The sequence below is a fragment of the Hyperolius riggenbachi genome, chromosome 11 (genome assembly GCF_040937935.1).
Source record: "Hyperolius riggenbachi isolate aHypRig1 chromosome 11, aHypRig1.pri, whole genome shotgun sequence".
In the NCBI taxonomy this organism is placed as follows: domain Eukaryota; kingdom Metazoa; phylum Chordata; class Amphibia; order Anura; family Hyperoliidae; genus Hyperolius; species Hyperolius riggenbachi.
The window spans coordinates 52,050,834-52,070,008 of NC_090656.1; the positions used below are offsets into that span (position 1 = coordinate 52,050,834).

At 43.3% G+C, this 19,175-nt stretch overlaps 1 protein-coding gene across 1 annotated transcript in view; it reads right to left on the reverse strand.

The window, feature by feature from the left end:
* Positions 1 to 412: 412 nt before the first annotated feature.
* CTCF (CCCTC-binding factor) overlaps positions 413 to 19,175 on the reverse strand; it is a 63,902-nt gene continuing 45,139 nt past the window's right edge. Inside the window, exons 5-11 of the mRNA XM_068261738.1 lie at positions 16,786 to 16,906; positions 15,522 to 15,671; positions 12,269 to 12,429; positions 11,006 to 11,188; positions 8,412 to 8,556; positions 6,159 to 6,350; positions 413 to 2,366 (exon numbers count right to left, since the gene is read on the reverse strand). Of these exons, the coding sequence (XP_068117839.1) occupies positions 2,182 to 2,366; positions 6,159 to 6,350; positions 8,412 to 8,556; positions 11,006 to 11,188; positions 12,269 to 12,429; positions 15,522 to 15,671; positions 16,786 to 16,906 (1,137 nt within the window). The 3' untranslated portion in view covers positions 413 to 2,181. The remainder of the gene's footprint in view (positions 2,367 to 6,158; positions 6,351 to 8,411; positions 8,557 to 11,005; positions 11,189 to 12,268; positions 12,430 to 15,521; positions 15,672 to 16,785; positions 16,907 to 19,175) is intronic.

The window sequence follows — 19,175 nt, forward strand, 5'->3', positions numbered from 1 at the left end:
AGGGCATGCTGGGTTGTCTTTTTTTGCTTCTTTATTTCCCCTCAGACTTAACTAATGTACAGAAGCAAAAAAGGACAACCCAGCATGCCCTGCAACTTTTTTTGTGGCAATGTACCAAATAAGAGTCAGGTAAACTGGGGAATGATCATTTATAAACAAGAAAAGTAATCGAGATTTTTAACTTTTGGATTGCCTGATTAGCATCCTTATTACTCAAAAATAAAGAATTGATTTTTGATTTTATGCCCGACAGTTACACTTTAAGACAAGTCAACAAGACTGCTTTTGACAGGTGACCAATCAAATGTATGTTACTGTGGAGTTCTGCCAGAGAACATTCAGTATTATCTGCACGAAGTACCAGGACGGAGGCATGGACACACTAAACACAAAGAATTATAAGCCAACACAGTTCAGGTTATGAAGTGGTCAGTGAAACACATAAACCTACATGAATTATTTATTAGCTATACAGTGGTACATTCGCATTTCAGAAATCCTACTTTTTTTAATTCATAAATGTTGGCCTCAATATAACCAAAGTATCACACAAGACAGCAAGTTACAAAAAGATTTTAGCCTATTCAAAAAATCTAGACAGACAGCGCTTGTAGGCAGCACATAGCAGGAAAATTAAAAAAAAAAAAAAAGAAAGAAAAGGGTTTTTCCACTTTGCCAGCCTATGCTGACTAGCCAGGAGCCTCCACCAATCAGCTATCTGCAGTGGTGAGAGAAGCAGCTACAGAGCTGACAGGATTTGGACCTGCTTTGCTTTAATGCTGACCACACACACAGGAGAACTCTAGAAATATCCAACAAATGATTAATAAGCTTTGCAGTACATAAAAAACAAAAACAAATTGTTTAATGTGAATGACTTTACCAGTTATCTTTTATTACATCCCGTCAGACAGAAAACATCTAACCCGGTTGATTTTTATCTTTAGGGTGAGGGGAAAATTAATAGTTCTCTATCAAAAATTCGATTCACCAGTCCACCGTTTCACGCAATAGGAGATCAGCATTACAGTATGGAGAGGAGATCCACTGAAAACGCCAAAGCTTCCTTTCTCTTGACGTCAAACAGCTGATTGGCAGTGGTTTCGGGTGGCGAGACCGCGAGCAGTCGAGCATGGCTCACACCTTAAAGTGGAAAGCCCCTTTTACTCCAGAAAAAGAATGAAGTCGCCATGACGAAATATACACTTATTTTGAGCACGATCCATGTGCATTTAAACAGGAAAAAAAAATAGATTACATCATTGTACCTATAGTAGCGAGTTAGAGCTGAACACTTTCTACGAAGTGGGGGAAAAATAAAATAAAACAAAACACAATGATGGGGGGGGGGAATTGATAAAAACGTAATGTGTTGCCAACAATATGCATTTTACCCAAACAGTTCATTAAAATTACTTCCCTGCTACATCTTCCCATAATTATTATGCTGTTCGATAGAAAAAAACAAAAGCTTAAAATATTAAAAAAAAGTTATTTACATAACCAGATCTTGCACAACAAGGCAAAATAAACTTTAAGCATGCTATATATATATATATTTATAAATATAAACAATGTCCTTTTGCAAACAGATAAATTTTCAGGGAACATACAAGCAGAATTTCAAAACAATGATTTTGCATTTCAAAAGGAAAAAAAGGCAGGGCTTTAGTGAAATTCCATTTTTTTTTTGTTTTTTTTAATACGACACTACAATTTAAGCAAAAGTAATAGGCAACTGGTATATCATAATTCTAGTCCACTGGCTTCTAAAGCTCTTTTCTTATTTTTAAATCAGACAAGCCTATTACGGTTTAAAATAGAAAATGACTGGATAAAATGAAGACTCATGTGCAGCCTCTGAAAGTGGAGGGAACGCGACATTTCACTGTTAAATGAATGTTGGAAACAGCAAAGACGACCCCGTGGAGTCCCTAAAAAAAGAGAGTCACTAGGCTACCTAAAAAGCAATTAGAGAGCCATGATTTCCGTGTACTTTTGGTCACTCAGTGAGCTTGCCCATCCCTCCCAACACACTATGGGCATGATAAAACAAGGGTATTAAAATTAAGTCAAAAAGCAACAAAATTGGGGGTGGGGGAAAAAAATCTCCATAAAATAGAAGCGAGCCATTTAAACACAGCCCGGTTCAGTTCAGAAAAGCTGTGACAATCGCCATCATCACCGATCCATCATGCTCAAAATCATCTCTGGAGTAAGGTCACCATTCGGAGCTTCCACTGTGGGAGGAGCTGGTGGAGCCTCTATTACACCCACTGCCTCCATGTCAGATTCTTTCTTTACTTGGACGATTATATTCTCAATGTCCCCTGTGGTTTGATCTTCTACTTGAATCACAGCTGCAGCTGAAAGGTAAAGAGACGTCATAAGAACCCATAATGGTAAAGAACAGATGCAAGTTTAAGCGTACTGCACTCTGAAGTAAACCATCTTCTGAAGACCACTTTTGGAAATCCTCTGGTGTGCGCTTATTACTGGAAGGCTATGGCCTCAATTCACTAAGCTTATCTCCTGTCTTAATAACGTTTCTATAGTTATCACCATGGTGATGAGGCATGTAGTATTTAGGAAACATTTTACCTCAGGCAAACCTAAAAACTTAGAGAAACTCTGACCAAAAATGTAACTTTATCCCAATCAGTAGCTGATACCCCCTTTTACATGAGAAATCTATTCCTTTTCACAAACAGGCCATCAGGGGGCGCTGTATGACTGATATTTTGGTGAAACCCCTCCCACAAGAAAAGTTCGAACTTTTTTTCGGCAGTTTCCTGTCTGTGAACCTTGTTGCATTGTGGAAATAGCTGTTACAGCTGTTTCCAACTGCCAAAACCATGCAGCATCTACATCACCTGCCAACACTTAGGCAGGGGTCACACTTACCGGCTTTCGTACGCGTTTTCTGCACAGAAAAACTGACTTCAACTGAGAACTCATGTTAATCAATAAGCAAGGTCACACTTTAATGCAGATTTCGCATGCAGAAAAAAAACTGACATCTTGCGCAATTTGTCAGTTTTCTCTATAAATTACATTAGCTGCTGTAAGTCAGGGTACACACTTGTCTTTCAGTTTTCTGCAAAGTGTAGAAACTGAAAGACAAGTGTGACCCCTGCCTTAAAGAGGAACTCCAGTGAACATTTTAGTGTTGGCAGGTGATGTAGCTGATGCATGGTTTTTGGCAGTTGGAAACAGCTGTAACCGCTATTTTCCACAATGCAACAAGGTTCACAGACAGGAAACTGCCTAAAAAAGTACGTACTTTTCTTGTGGGAGAGGTTTCACCACAATATCAGTCATACAGCTCCCCCTGATGGTCTGTTTGTGAAAAGGAATCAATTTCTCATGTAAAAGGGGGTATCAGCTACTGATTGGGATAAAGTTAAATTTTTGGTCGGAGTTTCTCTTTAAGGAATAAAGAGATAAGATAACTCTCACTGTGTGGTGGCAAGTTTTCTCTTGCCTTATCTCCAGCATTGTCTTAGGGCCCGTTTCCACTGGCGCGGAAACCGCTCCGAATCCACAGTTTCCCCGCACACAAATCGCACGGGGAAACTGCTATAGAGGATAATGGCGCTGCTGGCCGAATCGCTTGCGCTAGCGATTCAGCCGGTACTGCCCGCAGAATTCGCTCGAGAGGCTGCGAATCCCATAGCCATGCATGGCACGGCTTATGGGATTCGCCTGCGATCCGGCACACCCGGAAGTGCCGCCCCGCGTCTCCCTGATGCGTGCGGCACAAGTGGAAATGGGCCCTAAGTGAATTGAGGCCTATATCTTTATTTACTAACAAACTTAACAGGTGGTGATCATTTTATCAATCAGGTGGGGGAGGAACAGCAGTCACATACCTCTGTATAGCACCACTTGAGAGAAAGCTAGTGGTGGCAGCAATTTGATTCTGAATAATTTTTTAGATGAAACATGATCAAGATTCAATGGTAGTCAAATGAATACTACTCCAAGTTAAATGTCCCAATGATGGATCAATTGTTTACCAACCATTTTATCATTCACGGTAAAGACCACTAACATTTTATTATATTTTTTTTGAAACAGGGGATCGAACAAGAATCAACGGAAGAATGAAATCCCAGCCATTTGTAAAAGTTTGGCATTTTTGTTAATTAGGAATAGCTGAGGGAAGAATTGACTGGCACTTAGCCTACACTACACTGATCAATACAAAACTTGTACGGGCAACAGTTCAGCTGATTCCCAGCTCTGGCTTGTTAAAGTAATGTAAACAACATGCTGTTTGGAATAGGCTTAATTAAATCAACTCCCTGCTGATTTGGACATGCCCAATTCCAAGCCAAATACAATTTCAATGTCATTTGCATGCAAGCTGAATAAAATAGCAACTCCCTCCCCTTAAGTCTCATCTACACGGGTAGATGAGGAGGCGATGTGGCTTATCAATTGAGCCGCTAATGCGGCTCGATTGATAAGATCCGACAGGTCTTGCTACCGCCGATTGCTACCGCCGGATCTTGCTACCGCCGATTCCCTGCTCGTTCCCCGCGAGGGGACAATAGCAGGCAATCGAGCGGAAGATAAGCAGCGCCGGCCGGAGGAATCGAATCCGGGGGGCGCGGCGGGTACGCGGAAGAGGCGATCCGGCGGGTAATCGAGCCGCCGGATCGCAGCCTCATCTATGCGTGTAGATGAGGCTTAAGAAGTGAGTGGAAACAGCACATGATCTCCCAGAGTGCTTTGGGGCGGTAGGCAGTTTGACATCACAGCCTAGGCTAAACATTACTGGGAAGGCAGGGATATACAATAATGTACAGAAATACATAGAATCTTTTCTGATGCAGAAACCCAGACAAGGGTAAAACAATAAAATGTGTCTCCTGAATAATTGATTAGGTTCTGCGGTGTTCTTACAGTTTGTCTTTAAAGGATACCCGAAGTGACATGATGAGACAGACGTGTTTGTACAGTGCCTTGCACACAACTATGCTGTGGTTTTTTTTCTTTCTCTGCCTGAAAGAGTTAAATATCAGGTATGTAAGTGGCTGACTCAGTCCTGACAGGAAATTCCCCTTTTTACCGCTTTCTTGCTCTCAGAAGGCATTTTCTGCTAGGAACGTGTTTTATAGTTGGAATTATTGAGCAGTGAGGGTCACACTGTGATCACTTCCTGTCTGAGTCAGCCACTTACATACCTGATATTGAACTCTTTCAGGCAGAGAAAGAAAAAAAAAAAGGAACACAGCATAGTTATCTGTGTGCAAGGCACTGTACATACCCATGTCTATCTCATGTCACTTCGGGTATCCTTTGAAGGGAACCAAGCAATTTTTCTCATGCCATTTCTCCTGGTTTCAAGTATCTATAGGACCCTCCTCCCCCCCCCCCCCCCTTCCGAAAGCTTTTGGAAACTCTCCGACTTCTAATAAATTTAAACTGTAATTAAAATAGGAAATATGATAAAATTCATGAAATCAGTTTGATATGTTAAATTTGGGGTTGGCGACTACAAATTAAGTTACACAGTAGTACTATACATACGTACTCCCAGCAGAGCTGTTGTGAATCCACTGAGAATGTTGTGCACACTGATCGCAGAGGTCGCCTATCACCTGCAAACCTGGTTGCCTTACAGCTCTTTTTATTGTAGGTCTTTAAGCATTTAGACCTCTTACACAGTAAGACGCTGCGTTTGATGCAACCTTAATTTAGCCCTGCGTTAGACTGTTTGCACATGCTCAGTAATGTTCTTTTTTTTTTTTACGCATGCGCCGTTTTCGTTCTATCACTGTGCGTCGAAAACGGCGCATGCGAAAAAAAAAGAAAACATTACTGAGCATGTGCAAACAGTTTAACGCAGCTAAGAACGTGTATACCACATAGCATGCAGCACTTTCATTTAATGTGCAGCGTTAGACACCAACGCAACGTCTGCACTGTGAACAGCCCATTGATTTTTCATTACAGTAAGTCATTGTGCGTTACATGTTGTTGTAACATGCGACTTTAACGGCGCACTGTGAAAGAGGCCTTAATAAACTAAGATTAATATTTGCAGTAGTACAGATCTCTACAAACCAGTCTCCAATTTGTCAATATTGACATGTGCCTACTGATTTCACTTTCTAAAATGGACCAATGGTCAAAAATTACAAACTTACTTTGTTTGTGCTGAGTAGCTTTTCCAGGAGGTCGTCCCCTACGTTTTTTCGCGGGGGGTGGCAACTGAGCAAGTGGTTGTTCCACGTCATGAATAGGTTCACCTTCTATGCCTTCTATTTCAATTGGCAAATCATCCTCATCATCTTCATCGTCTTCGTCATCATCATCAAGGTCTGGCTCAGCATTTTCTTCTGAAAAATGGAAGACATTTTGACATCAGCTGACGTTTTCCTTCAGCTTCACTGAGGTGTTCATTTTGGATGTACAGGTTTAAATGCTACTCCAAGCAAATACAATATGGCATTTTTCCATTAAATCTCTGGTGGGGTGGGGAAGCCTTGGGTTACCGATCATTACTCCCTATGAGAAAAGTATGGCAAGCCTCGCCTGTGACTCACCCAGGGGTGGTGCTTCTTTAGGGTCAAAATGGGCAGTTGCCAAGGACCTCAAGTTCCAAAGGGGCTCCATATGTCAGGACTGCTGTACAGGTCAGAACTTTACAGTATTAAAAGGTGCCTCACATGTAAATTTTGCACAGGACCCCATTATACTTAAAACCATACCTGAACTCACCATGTATTATCAGATTTGAATTTTAAATTTCTTTGTAGTCATGCTTAACCTCCCTGGCGGTAAGCCTGAGCTACGCTCGGGCTAGCCGCTAGGAGCTCAATGCAGAGTATAGTACGCGTTGTTACTCACCTCCTGGGGGATGCAGACGTCAGGAGCCGTTCTCCTTCCTGTCCTCCGAGGCTCTGAATCACTCTGGTGAGATCGCCGACAGTGATCTCACTACAGAGTTAAAGCGCAATCCGGAGGACAGAGAAAATTGCAGCACCAGAGCCCAGGGAGGTGAGTGAGAGCAGGGGCTGCTGCAGGCATTCTGGCGGCATGATTTTCCCCCCTGAGTCTGAAACATGCCGAAAAGACCCTAAAACCCGGAAATCATACAGCCAAGGAGGTTGACCTCTCTGTGACCGCCTAGCGCAGGATGGCAGCCGCAGAGTGGCTCTCTTGTTCCTCGATCATGCCATATGGCGTGATCTCGCGAGAACGAGTGCTTGCTGGCAGGCTGATTTTAACACAAAACCCCCCAAATATATTTATACAGTGCTGCAATCTAGCGCAGCACTGTAGAGGATGTCCTTGTCACTTAACGGTCCACATGAGTGGCTCACAATCTAATCCCCATCATAGGTGGAAGCCTATGTGTAGTGTATGCAATGCAATATAGGGCTAATTGGGGGATGGGGGGAGAAAAAAAAGGGCCTTTTTTTTTAAACAAACTTTTAAAATAAAAATCGCGGCAGCATTCAAATACCACTGAAAGAAAGCTCTATTAGTGAGTAGAAAAGGTACAATTGATTGGCAGAGCAATAAACCATTAAACTTGTGGAAGACTGAATTGGGGGAAAAAAAAAAAAAAATATATATCGCCTGTGCACTAGGGGGCTATAAAAAGTGGTTAAACAGATCTACCTGAAATCCAGAGCAAAGTTTGTATATAAATATGCTATATATAAAACAAAAAAGAAATGAAACCGGGTATTCCCATCTGGTTGTTGTAAACCACATTTTTGCTTTCCTTGAGAGGTCCTGAAACCGGGGCATTGCATGTTACTGCTGATGTAAAACATATGGAGCAAGGAAAAGAAAGGTAATGGTAAGCGGCCAAAGCTGGAGAGGACATCTGTAATACTTGCTGTAGATACTCTATAGATTATGTAAGCAGCCACATTGTCCATATAAAATCTTTAGACTGACTGAGCTTGGGAAATCCTAAAATAGGATTATACACATTTCTAGTATGCTTATATGGGAGGTCTCATTCCTCAGTTATCCTCACTACCTCTAATGTCTATTCCGTCAGTAGCTGGTTCCTTGCACTGCTCCCCTTCCTCCTGTGTATTATTTTGTTTTTAGTTATTTAGATTAGTGTTATTTTAGAGAAGCCTACAGGCAGATATGACTGTTTAGCATAAGAAAAGGTCTGTTAAAGAAACCCTGTAAAAAAAAAAAAAAAAAAAAAAAAAAAAAAAGAATCACCATTATTTAGATAGCACTGACCTGTTCTTCAGCACTTTCAAAGAATACGCGAGACAAGACACAGAACATTTATATTTTCTCATGGAAGACTCAAAGCACCAGAGCTGCAGCCACTAGGGCACACTCTGTAGGCAGTAGCAGTGTTGGAGAGGTCATATGTCTATTGATTACCATTTCAAATCAAGGTCACTGTCAAGAGATCTTACCGCTATCTGTTGAGCCTTCCTTTTTGGAGCGCATTTTCCTTTTTCGCCCACGTTTCACCTTTTTGTGCACAATCTCTCCTTCTCCATTTTCACCATCAGTTCCATCAGGACCAGTGCAATGATCAGCATGTCTTGACATTGTATTCTGGAGAGACAATTCATACATTGCAGAATTAAGATAAGGCTACAGGACAGGTTAGGCAGTGTATAGGGGCCACAGGACAGGTTAGGCAGTGTGTAGAGGGCCACAGGACAGGTTAGGCATTGTGTAGAGGCCACAGGACAGGTTAGGCATTGTGTAGAGGCCACAGGACAGGTTAGGCACTGTGTAGAGGCCACAGGACAGGTTAGGCACTGTGTAGAGGCCACAGGACAGGTTAGGCACTGTGTAGAGGCCACAGTACAGGTTAGGCACTGTGTAGAGGCCACAGGACAGGTTAGGCACTGTGAAGGGGCCACAGGACAGGTTAGGCAGTGTAGGGGCCATAGGACAGGTTAGGCAGTGTAGGGGCCACAGGACAGGTTAGGCAGTGTAGGGGCCACAGGACAGGTTAAGCACTGAGTAGAGGCCACAGGACAGGTTAGGCATTGTGTAGGTGCTGCAGCCTCCAGATCTCCCCTCTGACTTTACCTGCTCCGCTCCCTTCCCCTGCTCGCGGCCCCCCACCTCCAGTAAGTTCCCATTACAGTCGGGCTCACTGCGTTGCACACTGCGCGGTGAGCCGCATGGAAGAGGCAACAAGTGTTGCCTAGTAACGGTGGCAGCCAGGAAGTGACATCACACTTCTTGGTACAGGCCGAGAATGCTCGCCGTCTCTTTCATGCGGCTCACCGCGTGGTAGTTCAATGCGGTGAGCCCGACTGACGGGAAATTACTGGAGGAGGGGGCGGCAAGCAGGGGAAGGGAGCGGAGCAGACCAGGCGGCAGCGGCAAAAACCACCGCTTTGACGATCCCAAGATAGTCATTGCCCTCATCGCAATTTTTGGTTTTAAACAGAAAATTGTTCAGCCCTACTCAGAGGGATATTTTAAGTGCAGATAGCCTATATAACCCTGTAGAAGCAGTGGTTAAAGACTCAGACTCGTTATTCAAGCATAGATCAGAACACACTGCAGCTTCTTTACTATCAGTATAAACACAGCTTGACAGCCTATACTGCGCATACTAGAGTGGACATGCCTAAATCTTATCGAGTGTGTACAATAAATAATGCAACTATACTGCAATCTTGATCAGCTTTATTTGAAACTATTTAAAGCACACTTAACACAAAGGACATCCGAGGTGAAAATAAACTGAAGAGAAAATTGTATCTATCCGCAGTCTCCTAAAAAAATCACTTAAGATATTTAACTCTTTCAGGCAGAGAAAGAAAGAAAAAGGAACACAGCCTAGTTATTGGTGTGCTTGGCACTGTACATACAGGTCACCTCGGTTGTCCTTTAACCTCCCTGGCGGTCTATTAAAAACCGCCAGGGGGCAGCGCAGCCTTTTTTTGTAATTTTTTATTTATATATCATGTAGCGAGCCCTAGCTGCTGTGCAGCGGCATCCCCCTACCCTCTTCGAGCGCCTCCGGCGATCAGGAAATCCCGTTCAAAGAACGGGATTTCCTGGAGGGCTTCCCCTGTCGCCATGGCGGGATGACGTCACCGAGAGTCCCGATCCACCCCTCAGCACTACCTGGCGCTGATAGGTCAGGCTGCGCAAGGTGTCTAGGGTGGGGGCATGCGCGGCGAATAGCGGCAAATCGGCGCGGGGCGGCGGCGATCGGTGTGCCCATGCAGCTAGCTGCGTGCGGCAAACAAATAAATAAAAAATAAAAAAAAAATTGTGCAAATCGGCCCAGCTGGGCCTGAGAAAACCTCCTGCACGGCTTACCCCGGAAGGTTAAGTATGCAGACACTTTTAGACCAGGATTCCAAGATCTCTTATGTTAGCCTGGTGAACCTATGTAGAGTGGGTCTACAGTGTGTTGGTTACATAGTTTAAAGGTTCACAGAAATCACTAACACAAAGTTAGGCTATAGTGGTTTCATTAAGTCCAAAAATCAGCCCTGGCTTTAAGGTATAAGTAGGTGGTTATTGTAGGAGGTTGTCTCAGACAATTTGAAGGGCTAAAAACAGCTGCAGCAATAGTTATCCAAGATTCTGCCGCCTCCTCTTAACTGTGCGAGAGGGGCAGCAGGGAAGGAGACTTCTTCCCCCTTGCTTAGAAAAACACTGTAGTGCAGCCTTATGAACAAGGTGTCAGGCTACAGCGAGACTGACCGGCTTTGTGGGAACAACTAAAACTCCACTTGCACAGTGGGATCCTCCTCTGTACACCATGACTGTGCTTGGAATAAGAAAACAAAAAAGCTAAAATTGCCATGCGACAGATCTAAGCTGTATGGCAATATAATATAGCTTAATCGGACGGCACCTACAGCCTAGTGCGATGCTATGCATGGGTTGTTGAAGTAATATACATAAACAATTTAATGATTGTTATATAAACAATGTCTGCATGTAATAAGTGTGTGGGGGGGGGGGGGACACAAAAAAAAAAAAAAAAAAAAAAAAAAAAAAAAAAAAAAAAAAAAAAACTTACCCTCCGAGTAAATGTTTTGCCACATTTGGAACACACAAAAGCAGCAGGGACAAAGCTGGGATCATGGTATCTTTTGAAGTGCATGTCCAGGAGCTGTTTCTGGCGGAATGTTTTGTCGCAATGACTGCATGCATACGGTTTCTCTCCAGTATGCGTTCGCTTATGCATGATCATATGACGCTCCTGGGAGATTCAAAGGGGGAGGAGGAAGAAATCAGAAAGCACAAGATTAAAATGCAGATAAAAGAAAGCAACCATAAATAGCACATATTTATCAATGAACAAAGCACGAATAAGGGAGGTTCTAAATGGAACGCGCCATTGAGGCAGCACCAAACCTCCTGCCCCTCTCCCAGCAGTGTTGTGAGCATGTGCGTGCCACAATGCATGCCGGGATATGTAGAAGATGGCGCATCTGAATGGGGGGGGGGGGGTGAGAAGTAATGAGCAGCACACTCAGTTCAGAAGAATGTTTACATTGGTGCTTGGTTCGCTTTAAGGCCCATTTCCAGTAGCAGCCTCCGCGCGGTGTCCGTAATCCTCTGGGCGGCTTTCCGTACATGTCACTGGTGCATAGTGATTGACATTAGACAATATGCACCGGTGGCGCGTACTGAGAGCCGCCAAGAGGTTATGGACACCGCGCAGTGGCTGCTACAGGACAGGTAAAGCATAAATGCACACACCGGGCAGATTTATACATTGCGACGGTAGCGGCGGCGGGGGGGCTTCGTAATCTCGTCCCGGAAATCACCGCCGTATCGCTGCACACCCGACCAGCCAACTTCGGCTCGACATCTTGCGGCGTGCGCGATCGACCATGCCACCAATTTCCGTCCCGAAACTGGTCGCTTTGTCGGTCAAGCATGCACTTGGCAGCATCAATTTTCATCCAATTCGATTACAATAATTGAATTGGATGGTCGAACAGCTGCCAAGTCGTCTGATGTATGGCCACCTTAAGATGTTGAGTTTACAAATTCGGTGTTTAGTTGTAGGGAGGATCCATGAGATGCAAATAATCCCAAATTGCTGCAGAAGTTTTCAAAATTTTTTGCTAATTTAGGCAGCTTGAAAAGGGACCAAATTAAGGCAAAATGCGATTGGGGCATTTTCAAGATGCATATACTTGTATATATCTGCATTCATTAGGAATTCTTAGGATCTCATTAGCCACCTCTATTCAGTTACACCAAGTTTAAATGGGGTAAACCAACTATTCTTGATGAGAATAAAAAAAATAAAATAAAAAATAAAAATCACCTGTCTGCAGGCATATTCACACTGGTCACATTTAAATCGCTTTTCATTTTTGTGAGACTTCTGGTGCTGGATAAGAGCATAACGCTCATGGAAGACTGTATCACAGTAGCGACACTTCTTGCCTTGCTCAATAAAAGAATGCTGCTTCCTCAGGTGAACCCCTGGATGAAACAAAAAACATGGTTAACCGCTACAAGACAAATATAGCATTTAAAATACTGACGTTTGAAGAGTCCTCCCAGTGTTAAAGGCACAGCCTGCCATGTCAGGTTCTGTCTTAATGCTGCCAGGATCAGGAGGGGTCATAGGGTTAATAACGTACCCGATTGCCTGTAATTTATTAGACCCCCTTCTCAGCCAGACAGTTGTGGCCATTTTTCCAAAAACTCTTCTGAAGCTCTGTGGCCACCCCCACCTAGGTTGCTGTGGCCCACCCCCAGCAGCCACCAATTAGGCCATGGCTGGCGAGCTGGAGGTGGCCTGCAGCAACGCATGTGGGAGTGGCAAGTGCTTCGGAAGACTAAAAAAAAAAAAAAGTCCATAGGGAGCTTTTGAAGAGGGAGGTGGAGGGTCACCTGTATATTGAATTACAGGCAAGCAGGTAAGTTATTAACCTGAGACCCCTCCTGATCATAGCAGCATTAAGACTGAGCTCGACATGACAGGCTCTGCCTTTTACACTGGAAGTACGGGGCACCAATGCCATCTTGACTAGGCATGAGCAATGAGATGCAAATTTCTGAGTTCATGCATGATTATGTAAATTTATATGCAAATTTGTGCAGCTTGAAAATGGACCAATCAAGTCCCACCAAGGTTTAAATGGATTTGTCCATTTTCAAACTGCATACATTTGTATAAAAATGTACATAATTCTGCATGAACTCGGAAATATTTGCAACTCATTGATCATCCCTAATCTTGACTTTGGATTCGCTATGCAATAGAGGCAACCAGAAACCTAATTTACTAAGGAATACACTATGATCATTAAAAAACCCAAAGGTGATCCCAAAACCTAGAAAAAAAAAATTGTTTTATCCAAGTGATCAACCCGATAAAGGACTTAAGATTACGATTTAGAAAATAGTGGTCATACTAAAACCTTGTGAAAAGAGAGTTCGCCTTTGTGAATCTATGCAGAATGCACAACTAAATAAAAAAACTTTAGAGCACAGAGTCACAGGCCATCACAAACTTACAAAAGATGGAGCCTCAAAACCTCTAAGTCTTGTACCTGAAATATTAATATTTCATAAAAGTGTAGCCTCCTCTTTAGCCCAATCTACACGATAGGATTCTTTGTGCGATTCGATTACAATTCTATTTACGACCAGATTCAATCTGACATGTCCGATCGGGAATCGATTTGATTCAATTCAATTTGCCATTGCAAAACAATGGCAAATCGAATCCTGATAGGACATGTCGGATTTAAATCGGATCGTAAATAGAATTGTAATCGAAATCGCACAAAGAATCGTATAATGTGATTGTGATTCCATTTATTTATAATGAAGTGATTTGCTCTGCGATTGCACAACAATGTATGCAACCATGTTTTGTGATTCCGCAGTGAATCGCCACACACGGATGTCTGAGGATCGCATGCACTGTGCATGGCTGAAAATGCGATCAGCTACACACAGAGGAGGCTGGAGGCCTGTGGGATGATAAAACAGTTGTACAAGTCTATAATTACTTGACTTTTCAATAAAAAGCTACTTAGTGAATGACTTTTCTTAACCTCCTGAGCGGTATGGACGAGCTCAGCTCGTCCATCACCGCCGGAGGCTGCCGCTCAGGCCCTGCTGGGCCGATTTTCTTCAAATAAAGTGCAGCACACGCAGCCGGCACTTTGCCAGCCGCGTGTGCTGCCTGATCGCCGCCGCTCTGCGGCGATTCGCCGCGAGCAGCGGCGAAAGAGGGCCCCCCTAGCCGCCTGAGCCCTGCGCAGCCGGAACAAAAAGTTCCGGCCAGCGCTAAGGGCTGGATCGGAGGCGGCTGACGTCAGGACGTCGGCTGACGTCCATGACGTCACTCCGCTCATTGTGGCCTTCCTTGTTTATTCTGGGCGCCGGAGGCGATCAGAAGAACGCCTCCGGAGCGCCCTCTAGTGGGTTTTCATGCAGCCAACTTTCAGTTGGCTGCATGAAATAGTTTTTTTTTAATTAAAAAAAACCCCTCCCGCAGCCTCCCTGGCGATCTCAATAGAACGCCGGGGAGGTTAAAGGATAGAGAATCATCATGAAGTTGATAAACATTTAAACACAGTATGAAACATCGCGTTATGGTAGGGATAAATAAATAAAGATTTAAATGGAAATGAGGGACCAGATAATATAAAAGTTTTATACATACCTGTGGCTTCCACCAGCCCTATCCGCACAGATTGCACCCACGCCGCCATCCTCAGTCTTTACCGACTCCCATAACTTCAGCCAGTCACAGCTAGTCTGCACAAGAGAAGTGCGCTTTCTACATATCTCTCCTGCAGCTGGCGGAGAGCTACGTAGTGGGCGCACAGACTGGCTAAAGTTACAGGACCCGGTACAGGAGCTGGAGAAGGCCGAGGACGACAGTGTGGGGTCGTTTCGTGCGGATGATGCTGGAGGAAGCCCCAGGTATGTATAAAATGTTTGTATTATCTGGTCTCTGGTACACTTTAAATTGCACATGCAAATTTCTCTCAACCCAGAAGCAGAGCTAACTAATCAACGTGCTAAGCCTTCTTTATCAATCAGCTGTACACACAGGCAGTTATTGCCACCCCTAACGATTGTTAAGGCATCAGCTTGGGGAAAGAGCACTGCTCAGTGAAAGGGACAACGGATAGCGCAGAGGTGAAGAGCATCCGGCAGTGTGGATATGTAAAAAAAATAATGTTCTGATTCATCACTTGTCATTTAGTGATCAGGCCTTGCCAAATTGCCTTTAGTCATGGGGCAGCTATACACACACACACACACACACACACACACACACACACACACACACACACACACACACACAAGGTTCTAAGCAGAGACCTTGCACGATTGTATGAGGCGGAAGGTTTTCTCTAGCAAGTACGAGGCTTGACGCAACTGCCATCTGATGATCTTTATATGCCATCTGCCTTCCCTCGTGAGGGACATTAACTTATACAAACAAATCTTCCCTCATCCATAGTCATAAAAATGTACAGCAAGACCTCAATATACTAAGAAGAAAAAAAAAAATCCAGTAAAACCAACATGGATCTGTCACTTACCTAAATCACTCTTTCTCGCAATAACTGTATCGCAATGAGGACAGTGAAATTTGGCCACATTTTCAGTATGCTTCTGCAATATGTGCATTTTCATGGTTCCACTCTGTGTAAAGCGAGCGTGGCAAATATAGCATTCATATGGCTTTTCACCTGGAAGGGGAAAAAAAACAAAAACAAAAAACCTATTTAGCACATGTAACTACTGAGATCACAGCTATTTAAAAAAAAAAAAAAAAAAAAACATTACATGCAGTATGCTGTATGGGTTCTGTCAAGATGTATGGTTATTACAGTATAATCCCATTATAGGAAACTCAGCTATAGTATAGTACAAAGTGTCCAGGTCTTGGCCAAGTGCATTATATGTATCTGTGTGTAACACCAGGTGTAGTAAACCCTAATATAATAGAACTTTGGTTATAGCGAACCTGTTTTTTTTTTTACCTCTAATATTTATTTGGCTATAGTGGAAAGTGGGAGGGTGCATGCGTCAGACCTACTAGCCATCCATGGTTGGTGGGCAGGATGGCACTTACTTGTAGCCTGCTCTCTCTATCTGCATGCTACTCTGGGTGCTGGCTGATCCATGGGCTAGACTGCAAGCTGGATCAACTGAGACATAAGCTTTCTGAGCAAGCTGCTGCCTGACTGCTGAGGGAATTGCCTCTGTGACTTGCTTGTGCACGTTTGCCATGTACAGTATTTACATGTGCATGGCTGCAAAGCTGCACAGACACATGGACAGAGAAGCACACTATCTGTACCTGCATTAACTGGAGACACCTATGCTTCCTGTGTACTGTACTGCTTTTCATTTTTTCTTTCCAATGGCATTTTATTGAAAATGCAAAGGACAATTTCTGACATAGTAAACTACTTGGCCCCTTGGAGTTTACTATAAAGAGATTCTAGTGTATCAGAGTTTTGATTCAGTGGTAAAATGGACCGTCATTTTTTTAAATAGTTATAATTGCATTTGTGAGCATGCATAGTGTACGTACTTATTGCATAGGACAGCTCTGCCTTGTTGCTCCTGTTATTGGAATGTGAGTTTACCAATGTCCCTCTGCCTAAAAACCATAGTTCTTATGCTTCCTTACTTTCTCTAATGTAAAGTACCCTCAATGCACCTGTACACAGGATTCCTTGTGTAGTTTTCTAGTGTCCTGCAGATTCACAATGTATGCATGTCATATACATCTATAACTCTTCATTCAACAATGACCAATTAAGTTCAAAATTAAAAATAAAAATAAAAAATTACCAGAATGAGTTCTCATGTGCCTCTTGAGTTTGTAGGTGTCTCTGCTGGCGTAGCTGCATAGACTGCACTGGAAAGGTCGCTCACCAGTGTGAGAACGGATGTGTCTTTTCAGTTTGCTAACCTGTTCAAAAATTATTAACAGCTTATAGCAATTATCCTCAAATAGATAGAAAGAGGTTGACATAAACTGGTCCCGCATATAGACATCAGGAAATAAACATACAATGAAAGGAAACCTCTTCGTCCTCTTTAGTAAAAAGTGGTATTAAAATGTTCCGTAGTTCTAGTTAGTGTGATAGACAAGCTGAAACTGAAAGCAAGAGAAGTTGCACTCCTGAGCTCCCCTACTGGCCAAACAAAATCCATCACATCAAAGTCTTAAAGGGTACTCAACAGCAGAATATTATGTTACATGAACGAAGAGGGAAACACCGCTCACCACTCCCACCGCCATTCCCACCAGGTGCAGGACCAAGCACAGCCAGGCCAAACCGCTATAGAATTAAGAGATAGAATGAAGAGAAGGTCCGCTCAACTGGATGGATAAAAGTCCGTTTTTTTATTCAAGAATCGGCATATTAGCTCACACGTATCGGAGCTTGTGGTCACTCCTTATCATAGCCAAAAAAAAAAAAAATAATTTCTGAGGTCAATGGAGGCCTATGGAGAGACTTGCCACTAGAAGAACAATGGCAAAAAGAGCCTGTATTTCTTCAATATAGGTACCTGGTCGGTTGCTGGATAAAACTCATGTATGCTCACAGCATTACTCTGCCAGGAAAGTCAAATTCAGAGTTGGATTTTGCATTGGCATGCGTGAAAAGACAACACACTGCTTAGCCATAGAGAAGAAGCCAGTTTTCATTTATGTGCACACTGGGAATAATGAGTTGTTGGAAGCCCAGGACAGGGGAGAAAAGCATGGGAGGAAAGCTGCCACCCCCCCCCCCCCCCCCCCCTTTCAATAGAGATGGCTGAACTGTCAGTGCCTAAAAGCCAAAGATCTATAAATAATTTAAAACCTTCAGGAATAGAAAGGCCGACAGATGTGAGCTGGAAGACATTGGGAAACTTTTTTCCCCAGAGACCTCAAAGCTGCTGCAGAGATTCTGTTAAGAAGGCATAAAGGACCACCTAAATGCTTGATGCCATTTATATTGTATAGCAAGTGGTTATGGATCAATGTAAGTTTTTTAAAAGAGCGAAAAAAGAGGTTTGCATATTGTTCAGCTGTATGAACAGGATTGCAGTCTACCTAGTTCAAGAAATCTGACTTCACAACTAATTATCTGGTTTGCACCAACCTGTGCCATTTGTGGAGCCTGAATATTGCGGGTTTTAAAGGGAACCCAACATGTGAGACCTACGGTTGCCGCTATATTTATTTCCGTTTAAACAATACCAGTTACCTGGCAGTCCAGCTGATATTTGTCAGTAGGGACTAAATCACACCTGAAACAAGCATGCAGCTAATCTTGTCAGATTTGTCAAGACATCTGACCTGCATAAGCTTGTTCAGTGTCTATGGCAATGTTTCTCAAACCTGTCCTCGTGACCAGGGATGCTCTTAAAGAGGAACTTCAGCCTAAACAAAAATACTGTCATTAGGTTACATTAGTTATGTTAATTAAAATAGATAGGTAATATAATCTCTTACCCACCCTGTTTTAAAAGAACAGGCAAATGTTTGATTTCATGACGGCAGCCATCTTTTTGGTTGAAAGGAGGTGACAGGGAGCATGAGACACAGTTCCAACTGTCCTGTGTGCTGATCACCCCTCCTAGTTGCTAGGCAATGTGAATACAAACATAGGAAATCCCATCATGCTTTGTACAGCATCAAGGAAAAACGGCTGGGCAGAATTCTTTGATGGGTGGAGCTTAGCTAAAAATGATGCTTTGGTAAGAAAAACAAAGTTCTGATCCTGTGAAACTGTTAAACACCAAGCCTTTTCAGTTCTGATAAGTAGATTTTTAGTCCGGAGGTTCACTTTAAATCCATATACGAATGAAATCTGAATGCCTTTCATTTGGATATCATCCAGGTAATTAACGCACTTGTGCAGGTGGGCGAGAGGGGCGTTAAACTTACCCATCAGATGTCTTCTTTGATCTGTCCCACGGCGCCTCCCACGATGCGTTCCAAGCCGTGGTAAAGTGATTACAAACCCTTCCTCCTTCCGGGTTGGAGGAAGTGTTTGTAGTCACGTGACGCGATTAGAACACAGACAGATCCAAGACAACGTCTGATGGGTAAGATTAACACGCACGCACGCCCTCCCCCCCCACAGGTGCTTTAATTACCTGGATGAAATCCGAATAAAACCTATTTGGATTTCATCTGGTGACCATCACTGCTCATGACCCTCCAGCGGTGCATGGTTTGCAGG